The sequence below is a fragment of the Pimephales promelas genome, chromosome 8, assembly GCF_988280905.1.
Source record: "Pimephales promelas chromosome 8, fPimPro1.hap1.1, whole genome shotgun sequence".
NCBI lineage: Eukaryota > Metazoa > Chordata > Actinopteri > Cypriniformes > Leuciscidae > Pimephales > Pimephales promelas.
Window position 1 is genome coordinate 6,179,987 of NC_142776.1, and position 15,864 is coordinate 6,195,850.

At 36.9% G+C, this 15,864-nt stretch overlaps 1 protein-coding gene across 5 annotated transcripts in view; it reads right to left on the bottom strand.

Annotated features, from left to right (window-relative positions):
- The window catches only part of LOC120473806 (phospholipid phosphatase-related protein type 5), a 156,891-nt gene that overhangs the window by 109,060 nt on the left and 31,967 nt on the right, over positions 1 to 15,864 (bottom strand). For 2 of the 5 annotated variants that reach the window (XM_089133800.1, XM_039663839.2), the window contains exon 2: positions 13,436 to 13,606. In XM_089133800.1, coding sequence (XP_088989926.1) covers positions 13,436 to 13,606 — 171 coding nt within the window. Of the gene's footprint in view, positions 1 to 1,781; positions 2,302 to 2,576; positions 2,612 to 2,765; positions 2,816 to 3,535; positions 3,567 to 3,760; positions 3,857 to 3,963; positions 3,994 to 4,063; positions 4,346 to 4,774; positions 5,108 to 5,554; positions 5,819 to 6,111; positions 7,750 to 13,435; positions 13,672 to 15,864 lie in introns of those variants that run through there. The other 3 variants (XM_089133799.1, XM_039663834.2, XM_039663833.2) reach the window with 3 other exon arrangements.

Sequence of the window (15,864 nt, forward strand, 5' to 3'; positions counted from 1 at the left end):
ACTCAACACACCAGTGGGCATTCAAATGTGTCGCCATGGAGATGATGGAACTGTAGAAAAGGTACAAAGAAAACGTCCGAGCGAGATTAGTCATGAGTGAGATCACAATACACACACACGCTTTACTGACCCTCTACTTGCCTGTGAATTATTGATCCACTCTTTCTCAGCACAATTTAGCAAAGGCTGCATGGGAATGCTCATTTCAAATATGGAAGTGGCTTATCAAGAAAAGCTGCCCATTGTCTAGTAGCCTATCAAGACCAATCATTTATGACAAAGTGTTCTTAGGAAAACAGAACTATGATTAGTTGTGTAAGGCTAGTTTCTGTCGAAACATATAATCAGTATTAAATTTAGTTTTTGTCTGGTAACTGAACATTGTTTTGTACAGTGTCCGCAGCTCTAAGTGTTTCTGTGTAAATACAGGGTTAAGGAGAGAACAAAGAAGAGAAACTTCAGTCAACCATATGACAGCTAGATCAGCTCAGACTGTAAAAAAGCTGTAAATGGTTTATGGTTTGAAAATCCAAAGCGTTTTGGTACGGACAGACTATGTGAAGACATACATGGGAGTCTTACTAGTATCATATAATAGATGTTTAATTTCATTACAAGAAATTAGTTCTGGAATAAATGGTTCCCTTTTCAGGTTTCATTTTAAGCAAAGAGGAAATGAAAAGCTCTTGAGCACTACTTGAACTACATAATAACATTAGTAATAGATTTTTGTTGAAAAACAGAAATGAAAGCTTTCACTTTTGATTAAATGGGTGATTAAATCTATAAAATGATTTCCAAAGATTTGTTGGCCAACGCTCAAAAACTAACAATGCTCCACTGAAACATCAATCTCGCATTATATCTGGTATGTTCAGAGCCCCCTACTGACAGAATAATTCATAAATCTCAGTGAAAAATGCTACACACTAGGCAATTGTTCACTCATAAATTATTTAAAAATACAAAATGTTTCAGCTTTAAATAAACATCACAGTATACAGAATATGTCAAACAAAATGTAAATCAGACAGATTTACGGAAGCGTATTACATTCGCTTGAGGAAACTGAATCTACTCCGTTTTTCTGAATTAGTGAGTTAATTATCTCAGAATGACGAGATAATTTTTCATGGGAAAAAAGTTTTTGCTCTGTTTTTCTGAATTAACAAGTTAATTATCTTTTTAATAATTATTCATTATACATTAATTATTATTTCCATGAAAATTTATCTTGTAATTCTGAGATAATTCACTTAATTCAGAAAAACAGAGGGAAAAAAATCCATGAAAAATGATCTTGTAATTCTGAGATAATTAAATTGTTAATTTAGAAAAACAGAGCAAAAACTTTCTTCCCATGAAACATTATCTTGTAATTCTGAGATAATTAACTCAATAATTCAGAAAAACAGAGCAAAAACTTTTTTTCATGAAAAATGACCTTGTAATTCTGAGATAATTAACTTAATTCAGAAAAACAGAGAAAAAAATTCCATGAAAAATTATCTTGTAATTCTGAGATAATTAACTTGTTAATTCAGAAAAACAGAGCAAAAACTTTTTTCCATGAAACATTCTCGTAATTCTGAGATAATTAACATGTTAATTCAGAAAAACAGAGCAAAAACTTTTTTCCATGAAACATTCTCGTAATTCTGAGATAATTAACATGTTAATTCAGAAAAACAGAGAAAAAACTTTTTCCCATGAAAAATGATCTTGTAATTCTGAGATAATTAATTCAGAAAAACAGAGCAAAAACTTTTTTCCATGAAAAATTATCTCGTAATTCTGAGATAATTAACTTGCTAATTCAGAAAAACAGAGCAAAAACTTTCTTCCCATGAAAAATTATCCTGTAATTCTGAGATAATTAATTTGTTAATTCAGAAAAACAGAGCAAAAACTTTTTTTCCATGAAAAATTATCTCGTAATTCTGAGATAATTAACTTGCTAATTCAGAAAAACAGAGCAAAAACTTTTTCCCATGAAAAATTATCTTGTAATTCTGAGATAATTAACTTGTTAATTCAGAAAAACAGAGCAAAAACTTTTTTCCATGAAAAATTCTCTCATAATTCTGAGACAATAAACTCATTAATTCAGAAAAACAGAGTTTTTTTTCTTCAAGTGAATGCAATACACTTCCGTACAGATTAGATATACAGCTAGATAGACAGATAGACGGATAGATAGATAGAAAGTCAGTAAAATGAAGTGTTCTTAAACGTTGTCATGGGACAGTCATAGATGACCTCTGAATCCGAGGGTCCTCCTCTTAGCCTCTCTCCCCAGCCCTGTGGTTTAGAAACGTGTGCATATTAAAAACATGCGTGTTAGAGATGTGATTGGTCAATGTTTCTAACAGCAGACCTAATGCAACAGGATGTTGGCAAACACTGCGTGATGTTAAGAGATCTTATTCTGTGATCTTATTCTTCTTTCTCTACTTCCTCGCTAAACAAATCAGCACACTGGTAACCTTAGAACTGGAGCGAGATATGAGATACTACTGTAGTGAGCCTTTTGAAAAGCAAATCACAAGAGAAGGTTTGAAAAGGTGCATCATTACCTCAGATCCAATGTCAACACGCTGCAGAGTGAGGTCTGAGGAGAAAATAAGTCCATGATGAGAGAAAATCAATCAACTTGAAGGCAAATTCAGATATGAATGGTGCTGATGATGTAATACTGGGAGATATATGCGCATATATATGTGGATTAGCGAATGGATGATGCTTGCTTTGAAGAGATGACTTACCAACAATATGATCTCTGGAGTGAATTTGTTGCCAGAATTTGTCTTGTTTTCTGTGGAAAGTTTTATCATAACATTCATATTACTCATATTAGAAGTGTACTATCAAAATAAATACATTTTTTAAATTATATATAAATAATAATATAATTATCTACATTAGTGTTTTAAATATTTATATAAATATTTATTTCAATAATTATAGAAATAAACACTATTTAAAAAGTTTGGGGTGTGTAAGATTTTTTTTAAATGTTTTTTTTTTTATTAGTCTCATGCTCACCAAGCATTCATTTTATAGTAAAATAAACCGTAATATTGTGAATTGTTATTTAAATTTAAACCAGACATTTTCTATCTCAATCTAATTTAAAATAGCTGAATTTTTAGCATCCTTACTCTGAATCTTCAGTGTCACATGATCCTTCAGAAATCATTCTAATATGCTGATTTGGTGGTCAAGAAAGAACCGCATTTAACTTAGAAAAAAAATCTTACATTACTTAACATTATACAAATGTTTTTACTGTCACTTTTGATCAATTTAATGCATCCTTGAAAAATAAATTCTTGAAAAAAAAAAGTTTGAATAATTTAAATGGTAGTGTACATTTAAATTACTGACTCAACTGTTTGAGAACAATGCTAGACTCAGGGAACAGATCAAATGTATACTTTCAATGAAGTCGCTTGAGATAACAATGCCTGACAAATGAATAAATGCAAATGTAATTTTAATCAAATATCGGCTTCGCTCTTCAGTATTGTCTCACCTTTGTCTCCTTTCTTCTGACTTGTTTTTGACTGCAAATAAATGGATAATGATTACAATGCAATATATATTAATGAGGATGACATGCATGAATGAAAAACGAGAGGTATTTTCGCTTTGTTTTGTTCCAGTGTTTAATTAAACGGATTGAGGAGATAACCACCACTGAATATTATAGTTCATGAGAGACCAAAGCAAACTTATGAGCAACTAAAATAAGACTCACTATGTCTGTGCACGGCAAATCCCAGGAGTGACACCACCATAAGGAACAGAATACCCGCAGACACAGAGCCAGCAATAAGAGCCAGGTCTGTGCTGCCTTTCCATAGACGTGGATGAAAACAAAAGGAGAGAATGATTAGACATACCCAGTTGGGCATATTAGATTTGCTGCATTACAAATCCATAGTATGACTTAAATCTTACCTGTAGAGACCTCAGTGCATGTGTGATATCCTGAAAAAGTATGCAATAAATTTAGGGGCTTATTTATATGACATTATCTATTATATTCAGTAGTACACACCTGTAATGCATGGGAGAGTTACTGGAGTGCTGATCTTAGAGTGCGCCCAAAATGTTCCCAGAGACACACTGTACTGACACTGATACTGAGCACCATGTTGATAATGTTTAGGTACGGGAAATCTAGCACTGTGTTGGGTCAGGGAAGCCTGATGGGTCGCCTGAGGTGACAGGACACCCACACGAAATAAGGAGAAGCTGCCTTTTAGATATGCCGGTGACCCCACACACTCCAGAAATTCGCCCTCATGCCGGGATAAAGACAGAGTGGGCACTGGGAGCTCTGTGAGAGGAAACACACACACACAGACACAGATATATAAGACAAGTTACATGCCAATGTTTGTAAGCTCTGTTTCAAAAGCTAGTGAGATGTCTACATACATAGGCAGATGCCTTCTGCATCTCGCCAATCATAGAACTTCATAAAGTAAATTTCATTGGCCAAAAAGATGCATTGTCTATTGTCAATTGGGTTTTGAAATATTGGCCATGACTGAGCTTGTTGCTTTCTGCCCTAAATGATATAATTAAGTTATACACCATTAATTCCTTGAAATTCTGCCTCAATAAGCAGCTCACTAGGGTTTTAAAATGCAAAACGTAGATCAATATTAACACTAGCCTTATTTGTTTTATCAAATTTTTAAAAACGAGACAATTTGGATGAGATGTAATCAGAAAAGCACCAATCCGACAGTTTTCTCCTCACCTATGACAGTAATGTGTACCGGCTGACTGGCTGTGGAGTTCACATGCCCCGTCTTTGGTAATTTGAGTTGGTAGAGGCAGACGTACTCCCCACTGTCCTCCCGTCCCATTGTCTTCACACTGAAGCGAGCTTCCAGGGACTTAGACACCAGCTTGGCTGGGGCGACCATGGAGCCTGGGGTTCCTTTGGCTCTCTGGAGCAGGAGGAAAGTCTCTGGGGGAGGTTTCTGACGGTCAGGTGGAGCCTTACAGTGGAATGAAAGCGTTTCACCAGGCGTCACATGCCCACCAGAGGGCTCGACCATCAAGTGAGGGGATGGAGGGGGACTGAAGTCTAGAAGAACAAAGAAAGTTAAGAGCACGTAGCGTTTTAGAATATATGTGTGCAAAATAAAGATAAGAGACAGAAATACAACGCTAAAAATGTAAAAGCACTGCTGGGTGGAGTAGCTTGGTTTGGTGGTTACTAACAGAGCTACTAGACAGCAGTTCCTTTAACCGTCACACCTCTGTGACCTCAAAAACCTTTCCATCTACAACACAGCAGTGAACTACCAATATTAAACCTGTGCCTCAGCTGATGTGACAACAGAGATTTATGCAGGATCATTAACACACACACACACACACACACACACAAACATCTAATATAATAGGTAACACTATTTTGATAGTCTACTTTAGACATTCTAGTGTGAAATACAAGTAATTTTGCAACAACATGTCAACTTATGAGCTGGAAAGTGACTTAATATGAAATAAAGTGTAATATAATATTCACCTGGGTGCATGTAGGAACTGAACATGCTGTTTTCATACTGACAGCAATACAGATTCTCTTTCTCTGTATCTTTTCCCATAAGCATAAAGCGAGCCCTTTGTTCTTTGGATGAATGCTGTACGGTTTGTGTCAGATTGCGAAATTTAAAAAGTTTAAATTCAAGTCCACTATAACCATGTGGAGCCTGACAAATCAACTCCACAGATGAGTCTATGACGGCGTTCTGGATCAGGGTAGGAGCCGGTGGGACAGAGGGTTCAACAGCTGAAAGATCAAGGAAAGACAATATATTAGTTACATATTATTACAATTCAAGTCCTCATATCATGTGTGGTCGAGTAGTGAACCAACTAGATTAGAAGACCTGGGCCTGCATGGAAATTCACACTGGTCAAGTGGATCTTTTCAAGTTGAGTATAACAACAGTAAAGCCAACTCAATATTGAAATGAAATTTATATATGTTGAAACTCCGTTTTTTACACTTTGTGATTTGCTATGCGATTGAGATTACAGTGATTATATTGAAAAATAAATATGAAATGTGAACACACTTACCGGTAAAATGCTGCTCGAGGATGATCAAAGCTGTGAGGAAATATCCACAAAATGACATTCTTCTAGTGACTCCAAATATTCCAGGTTCTTCACACGTATTAGAGCTTCAACAATTCTAGAGATCTGTGTATTTGTCTTTATGATTTAATTTGGTTAAGAGAAATGCATAAAATCACCAGCAGCTGAACCTCCCTTCCCATTCACTTGCACACACTTCCTCAGCACGCATTAAATACACCAACGAACATGTTACATATGTTTAAGAAACCCACATCCTTCCATCACATAAAAAGAAGAAAAGCAAAAAGACACTCCCATGAGTGGCCCTTGTGAGCTAATACAGCATTACAAAGACAGGAAATTCATGTGCAGGATTGTCTCATCTGTATGTCTTCTTCTTAACAACCAGATGTGTCCATTAAAGTGTGTAGCTCTGAAGTAAGCAGGACTGTAAGCCACAGACATTGAGGAGGACGTATTGTTCCCAATATCTATGGTTTTATCAGTTCTTCTCAGCCCTGGACATGTGGTTAGGATAGTAAATGCAGAAATTGTATTTTAAATATAAACATCATGTTTACAGCAGCTGGAGGAACTGAGGTCATTTGATTGTTTTGTTAGTGTCACATGGACAGTGTCGCTTATTGCCACGTGTCTTGTCTTGGGTATTGCCCTGCTTTGTTATTTTAAATTATTGAGCACTTTCAAATTATTGGATTGATAGCCTACCTGGACATCTCATAAATCACCTTTAAGTAATTTGAGCCTATGTAACCCACCATAAAACAATGTATTTTTATCACATCTAGCATTTCGTATGAAGCTTTCACAAACAACAAGCACTTAGTTTGTTTAAACTTTCATAATATCCTTCTAGATTACATTTATAGGCTATTTCTAAAATGTAAATTTGTTTGCCAGAATAGTAAGGTAATGATCTGATCACCCACAAAATAATCTCAAAATAATCAGTCATTTAGTCTTGTGGTTAGTAACACTTTATTCCGATAGACCACTTTAGACATTCTAAGTAACTTTGCAACCACAAGTCAACTAACTGTCATTAATAGACTGTCTGCTTAAGTTCTGCTAACACTTTATTTTGATACTCTCTCCCGAAAAACATGCTACTGACTATAACTAACTTGGCAACCACACGTCAACCAACTGTCATTAGAGTATTAATAGACTGTCCGCTTAAGTTCTGCTAACACTTTATTTTGATACTCTCTCCCGACAGACATTCTACTGACTATAACGAACTTGGCAACCACACGTCAACCAACTGTCATTAGAGAATTAATAGATTGTCTGCTTAATTTCTGCAAACATTTTATTTTGATTCTCCCCTGACAGACATTCTACTGACTATCCACAAGTTTCCTACGCCCCATGAGGCCTTGCGTCAAAAGTGGGCGCGACTTCCGGTTCGAAGTAAACAAAGCGCGACTTATGGACTTGACATGCTTGACGCTCGTTCATTCAACAGTTGACAGTCATTCAAGTTATAGCGATCCAAACTAGCTAACGATGTGGGAACACAACCTCAACGAAATTAAAAAGGGTGAAATAACAGTACCTTTACCCTCCGCAGTAGTTGGTTGGGAGTATTATAATAATCAATACTCATCAAGGCATGGTGACAGACAGTTGTGCAAGCTGACAGACAATTAAAATAAAAAACACACACTTGTGCTTTGGAGTTTATTCAAAATTATAAATGAATGTGCTACTTGAATACATTAACTGGCACATTTGGTATTCTCTCAACTCAGGCTTTGATCCTGAGTTTAGGTGTAACATCAGTAGCGAACAGCCAATCACATGCTGATAGAGTTTATAGAATATTAAGAATTTAAACAAATGTACACAGGAAGATTTTCGTCTTTTGGGAGGTGATGGAAACTAACGTTACAGTCGTTGGCAGGATCACTCTGACTTCATTTTCAGCTTATGTTCAAAACAATCACGTTTAAGCCACTGAATTAGTTTAGTCCGGTTATACATACAACCGCGAACAGCACATGTTGTCCCTGAGCTCCGTAACGACATCTCTCATAAAGATTTGCGTCTTTAAATAGTAAAATAATTCTCCGAAAAACAGCTAGCCTCTTCGCTAACTAACACACAAAATACCATTGGAATGCTACTTCCGCCGCCTTCGAAGAGCCTTTGGTTGCTCTTCGGCAACCAAACAAAGGAAAGTCTGCACCTCCTCGTTTGACCACAGCGTATTCTTCTGAGTTGCCATAATAATAATAGTAGTAAGTTTAGAAACTATCTCTGGCCAAACTATTTAAAAATGGCGGGGATATTCTGGATACTCCATCTGGCACGTGCAATGCTGACACAGTGAGTAGTGACGATTCTCTCTGACCAATCAGCAGTCGGCATTGTTTTCATGTCACATTTCAGTATCGCCTCAGCTCGCCTTAGCTCGCTCAGAACTTTGACGGAGGTGGTACAAAAAAAGTACCCGAAAGCAGGTACAGGTACAACGTTTACACAGTGGAAAACCAAACCAAGATGAGCCGAGTCGAGTCGAGCTGGTACTGTGTAGTGGAAAAGTGCCATAACTAACCCTAACCTACTGTAACAGTCTACTGAAAGTCTACTACACTCTCCTAATACTCTAATGAGAGTTAATTGACATGTAGTTGAAAAGTTACTTATAGTTAGCAAAATGTCTAAAGTGGACAATCGAAAAGTGTAACCTTGTGGTTAAAGGCACAAACAAAAAGCAGAAACCAGGGCATATGGTGAAAATGAAACTACTAAATGTAAAAATATATTACATGCAATATAATGAAACTACCTTTGGGGAAATTATGAGAATGCTGCTGAAAGATTTCTAAAATATTACCCAGCTGGACATAAAGTTCCAGAGAAAGGTTTGTACACATCTACATATTCTGTATTACTTTTGTATTCCTCATTTTAGAATAACAGTAAAGTCATGAGAAAACATAGAAATGGCATTTTCAAAGTGACTAAAATATGTTAAAGGGATAGTTCACTTTGAAATTATTTTTTAAAATGTTTTAGCTTACCTCAAGGGCATCCAAGATGCTGGTGTCTTTGTTTCCACAGCATTTTCAATTTTGATATTTTTCGGTCAAACCGTTCTTGTCTGTCAGTCATATAATGCAGGTTTATGGGGTCCACCTCAAAGAGCATGTAAATGTAAGTACACATTGATGGCCTAAGACACCAAACGAGCGGTTTGTGTGAGAAAACGAATAGTATTTATATAGTTTTTACCTCTTGTAACCACACCCACGTCCCAGTGATCTGAAGACGCCGGAAGGTGTCAGAATCTGCATCTCTTGCGCGGTTGCGAAAAAAACAACGTTGTCTGTTGACATATAGAAATCGCCTTCCATTGTAATTTCCTGTATATCTAAATATGTTTGGATCTTCACAGTGAAGGGTAACGCCTCCGAAATCTCTGTGTAAACAATGAGTGACGTACATGCACGAGAGGTCACTTCCGGGGCTTTTTCCTGGGGCTTGCGCAGACAGAAGCGCCCTCGCCCTCAGAGTACTTGGACGTGGCTGTGGTTACAAGAGGTAAAAAAGATATAAAGTGTCTTAGGCCACCAATGTGTCCAACATTTACGAGTCATTAAGTAATGTTTAATTTGGACTTCTCTGTGCATTCTCTTTGAGGTGGTGACCATAGACCTCCATTATATAACTGGCAGACAAGAACGGTTTGACCTAAAAATATCAAAATTGAAAATACTGTGGAAACAAAGACACCTACATCTTGGATGCCCTTAAGGTAAGCTAAAACATATCAAAAATTAATTTCAAAGTGAACTATCCCTTTTATTAAAACCAAAACTCTCTTATATTTCAGCTTCTCCAAAGTTGCCACTTTTGCACTGTCACAGCTGTGCAAACTCTATGAATTCTCTCAACCAACTTTATGAGACGCCACCTGTGAAGATGTCTGTTGGGGGTAATGGATTAGCCTAATCCATTACTCCAAAAAGCTTTAAGCTTGTGTTTAGCCTAATCAGTAGGCTAAACACAAGCCTGCAACCAAGCTATAGCCTAAACTTAAGGACATTCTGACTGCTTCTTTCACACAGTCTGTGCTTGTTTTACCTTGCAGACTCAGGAATAAACAGACCAAAAGAGTTGGATTTCAAGACCTTACTGACATTAGTGATCTGCTTGTGTTTATTAGCCACTCATTTGAGTGACCTCCTTGCACAATGAGTCTGAAATTTTTGCCTCTGTTTTTTTCTTATTCGGTGGCCCTAATTTCAAAACACCAAGAGAAAAACGCAGAAAACTGAACCCCATCCAAATTTTTTTTAATGATGGACCAAAGTTTCGGAGGCACTGTGTAAACGTAATTGACATAACATAAGGTCGTAGCCCATTTATTTTTTAACGTGTGAATTGTGCAAGGGCCTTCCCCTACTCGATTGTGTATTTTGTTCTCACAAACCCAAAACCTGCAGGAAAATGATGTGTTCCATTCAAATGAGTCAGTGCAGTTGCTTTTAACAAAGGCAGCTCAGCAACGAGGTTTGAAGTTGTAAATGTGTGCAGGCTACGTGCTGTTATCTGTGGATAGAGGGGCTCAGAGCTCTATTATCTGACACGGGACAGGAGGCTTCTCATCAGCATAAGCACACTGATAACTGCTCTCCAGAACATAATCACCTACTGAACACCGGCCTTCTGAGAATCGCACTCGCACAGACACTGAACTCAGTTTATGTGTGCCATTAATTTCATGTGCTTCATCTCTCCTGAAATATGAGTGTAAATACTTATTTCCCTTAACCTCCCTTGATTCTGTCTGCAAACAATCTTCCACTCGATGTCAACATATAGCTTAGCAGTTTACTACTTTTAAGCATTAATTATGTTTCAATAACATACATTTTTTCCAATACTACTTATTATCATTATACTTTAAACTACTCTTTATTTAATTTCAATATGAATTCATTTTATTTCAAGTATTATTTTTGAGAATTATTAGCTAATTACACTATTAATATTTTATTTAAGCCTAAAAAGCCCTGAGAAAGCCATAGCAGGGATATTTTTGGATAGCAGAATTAATAATATTTATTTAGCCACATTGCTTCATTCTGTTAATTTGGTCGAGTCAAACTTACTGAATTGCAATGCCCTTTCAAAATTCAACTCCACCCACAATCACAACTGTCAGGGGTCTTAAACGTAAGTTTATCACTGATAGAGAGAAAAAGAGAGGGGGACAGAAAGAGGGGGAAAGCGTCACCACCAGCATTAATGCCACTGTGAACTTTATTTTTGTAAATATCTTTTGATTTTAACACTAAGTTCTGGGTTCCTGCCCTCTGTCTATTGCACATGTCAAAGTATTTTTGGACAAACATAAGAGACGACGTATATATTTGCCTCTTTTGGCGACATTAGAAAATTATTTCTGTATCTAATAAATGCTGAAAGGGCACCAAACGGATGGCTGTGACTCAAGCCGTATTGCCTTCGTTTTCAAACTTCTGCAACGCCTCGGAAAACATGAAGGTATGTTCGTTTCAGTTATTTTATCTTGAACAAACATGGATAAAATGCTGCTTTTTTAAGGTAATCATTAATAATTGTTTTAACACAGTGACTTTGATCTTAAGAAATCACTTACCATGATGACAGATGAATAGGTTTATAATACAAAGTGTGCGAGTAAAACCAAACTCACAAACTACATCACCTAAAGAGATATTTTTGTACTGTCATTTTTTTTACATACTTGATTGCACAGTTGGTTAATAATACATGTAAATATCGATTTTAAAATATTTGATGGCTCTAAAGGCTTGGGAGTTTGAAAAGGGCTGTTTGGATCTGGACTGCAAGGATCCACACCAAAGCAACGGCAACTACAAACCTTCACAGTTTTTGACAGATGAAGGCCCTGATGATAGTGAGGGATGCTGGGATATGGAGTTCCTGCTGTCAGATTGGGGTAATGCATCGCCTGAACGGTCCAACTCTCAAAACTACACTTCCCAAAGGCCACCGCCACAGGACCAGGTTCACAGTCCCGATCTTTACCAGGTCCAGGAGCTGAATGGACCGAGGGACCAGACAAGATCAAATAGACACCAAGTGTCTGTCACAAGTTCACTGGCTGAGCTGCTTCCTCATGAAGTGACTTTAAGTTCCTCACTGCCTGAACTATTTAACGGAGGATATTTGGAACAACAGCCGCAAACGGGGAAACCCTTCTCACAGCCAGAAAACCCCCATCAGTTTAGTAGTTTCCCTGTTGCCAATGACCTGGACAGAGAAAATGAGAGAAACGGCATGGGGAAGATGAAGTCGTGGGATTTTGAACACTACCCTCCTCAGCCTGCACCTCTGATACCCTTCAGCAACTCTAAATTTGTCCAAGCGTCAGGGACCGCCATGGACACGCTGGTCTTTCCTCCACACCATCACTATAACTTCATCCAAAACTACTCGCACCCCAGACTCTACCAGCAACAAGTGAACTACGTCCACAGGCAGCCAACCAACCACTATCTGTCCACACAAACCATGATGCCTGACTCCACAGTGCCCCCTGCAGACCTGGAGGGGAAGCGCATTCGGAGAGGGGCGGTGAAGAGGAAAGCCACGGTACACAGTTGTGAATACCCAGGCTGCCATAAGACTTACACTAAGAGCTCCCATCTCAAAGCACACCTCCGTACACACACAGGTAAACTGAACATACACTATCAATGACAAAACCGCATGCGTCATTATGTCCATGTTTAAGGTATTAACATTATAGAATGGGATGTTTTAACTAAACATCTGCAACAACAAATCGTCCAGTAAATTCACTTCAGTAGAAAATAGCCTGGCCTTTCCAGACTTTTGACTACGGTGTCACATGCAGCTAATTATATATACATATACATCATAACATCATATCCTGTTGCTGTTATATTCATTGTGGTGCAGCTAATTATATATACATCATCATAACATCATATCCTGTTGCTGTTATATTCATTGTGGTGTCCGAATTTATTTCACATTCTCAGAGCGCTATATAAATGCAGTCCATTTACCATTTACCAAAGCCTATAGTTCTGACTGAGCTGTAAAGGATCCAATTAAAGCCTTTCAGTTGAGTTTTCTGAAGTAGATTATACCACTACAGACCATTGCGTAAAAATTTGTATTAAATAATGACACTGCAGTCTTTGCAAAGGATTGCACTTGGAAAAATGTGTATAGACATTGTCATCAGAATTTCACAGCGAAATAAACAGAATATGTAGAGGCTGAGACTATGTAGAAATGCAGACCATTTCTTTACCTTCTGCTGTTTTTGATTTCCTCAGGTGAAAAACCGTACCACTGTTCATGGGATGGTTGCGGGTGGAAGTTCGCCCGTTCGGACGAGTTGACAAGACACTTTCGAAAACACACGGGACAGAAGCCATATGAGTGCATGCTCTGCCACAGAGCCTTCAGCCGGTCCGACCACCTGGCATTACACATGAAGAGACATGTGTGAGTGCAGACACAAACAAAACAGAGAAATACAAATGCATACACACAGAGGTTAGTCCATGAGGGCATTTCAGAGGCTTTGAGAGGACCTGTGTTCAGTTGAAGATTGTTTATAATTTATATTAGCACTATGATATGACATGTACACACTGTACATTATGTGAAATAGGAGATAAGTTGGTGAACTTTTTCAATTATTATTCATTTGTAATCATAAGAAGATTTCACACCGATTATTAACAAGCATCAGACTTATTTCCAATCTGGACCCTTTAGCTAAACTGTATGAATTGGGAAACGGTAAATAATTCATTGAAATCCACCTATCAAAAATGGATTACTGTGAAAAGTGGATATAAAAAAGGAAAACAATTCACAAATTAAAATAGTTTACTGGCAGGGCATTGCTGTAATGTTTCATCATTCCTAAAGAAAATTAATTGGAATTAGTTAATGAACATTAAGCAGAAATGTATGTAGCTTAAAGTGTGATTTTTACAGAAAATTATTCAAAAAAAATGTATACAGTATGTTGCTGTTCAGTTGTGAGCATTGTATTATTTTATAATTTTGCTTTAGTATTTACATCTAATTTTCTATTTATTGTCTATAGTCATTATTGTGTGGAAGTTCTGTAGCATTTTAAATGTTACCAAAAGTCATAAAAGTCTTTATGTGTAATGGTAATATCGCTATTTATATAACAAAATACCATCAAATATATTTGCTTTTTATATTAACGTTAATGTTTTTGTGAAGCATTTAGTGTTTTACTGAATTATCTATTTATGTGATCTTGTTCAATAATAAAGCAACTGCAACTCTGTCCTTTCTGTACTCTCCTGTAAGTCATTTCCAAACAAACAGATGGCATGGCGCCCGTGAGATACTGGTCCAATGCACTGGATAAATGTGAATCAAAGTAAATACGGGTACATAAGTATAAGTAGACTCGCAATTACCACAATCACCACAAACCATGCACAAACCATGCACACAAACACAGCTAAACAAGATTTACAAGATCTGTTGTCCAACCATAGTAATGCCATATTGGTTTATGGTGTTAAACAGGAGGAATCTGAGATTAAGTAGCCTAAAATAAGCCTGGGTTATGTTTTGAGCGTCTGACACAAGACACATGCCCTTTAAGTGATCACTCACTGAGGGGACATCTGGGGACACAATGCATTATTGTGCCACAAAAGTTAATATCAATTACATTAACAATCAAACAACGATCAAATGTGGATCTTTATTTATTTATTTATTTTTACAATGTATATGGGGCATTTTTATGATTTGCACGTAATATAAATAACCTAAGTTAACTGCATTAAAGGAATAGTTCACTTTGAAATTAATTTTTGATATGTTTTATATTACCTCAAAGGCATCCAAGATGTAGGTGTCTTTGTTTCCACAGTATTTTTAATTTTGATATTTTTAGGTCAAACCGGTGTTGTCTGTCAGTCATAAATAATGCAGGTTTAGGGGGTCCACCTCAAAGAGCATGCACAGAGAAGTCCAAATTAAACATGATTTAATGACTCGTAAATGTAAGTACACATTGATGGCCTAAGACACGAAACGAGCGGTTTGTGTGAGAAAAAAAAAACAGTATTTATATCGTTTTTACCTTGTGTAATAAGTGATTTGAATCAATTGTGCAATGTCTAACTGAACCGAACTGAATCATGTTCAATGTTCCGCCGGAAGTGATCGCTTACGCGTGTACGTCATTCAATATTTACACGGAGATTTTGGAAGTTTTACCTTTCACTAAACATATTTAGATATACCGAAATTGTCTTCCATTGCGATTTCCTGTATATCTCAATATGTTTAGATCTTATCAGTGAAAGGTAAAACTTCCAAAATCTCTGTGTAAACAATCACGTCGACGCTTCCGCCGAAACTTTGGGCTTGGTTCAGTTTGAACATTGGACAACTGATTCAGATTACTTGGACGTGACTGTGATTACACGAGGTAGAAACTATATAAATACCATATAAATTACCATAATGAGGCCTTTGGAAGTCCATCAAAGCGCATCTATTCATGATTATTAAAGTGCTCGACACATCTCTCCGGGGGTTAATAAAAACCTTCTGACGTGAAGTGATGAGTTTGTATAAAAAAAATATCCATGTTTAAAACGTTATCAACTAAAATAACTAGCTTCCGGCAGACGGAATTTATTTAGCGAGAACTAGTTTTGACCTGTTTGC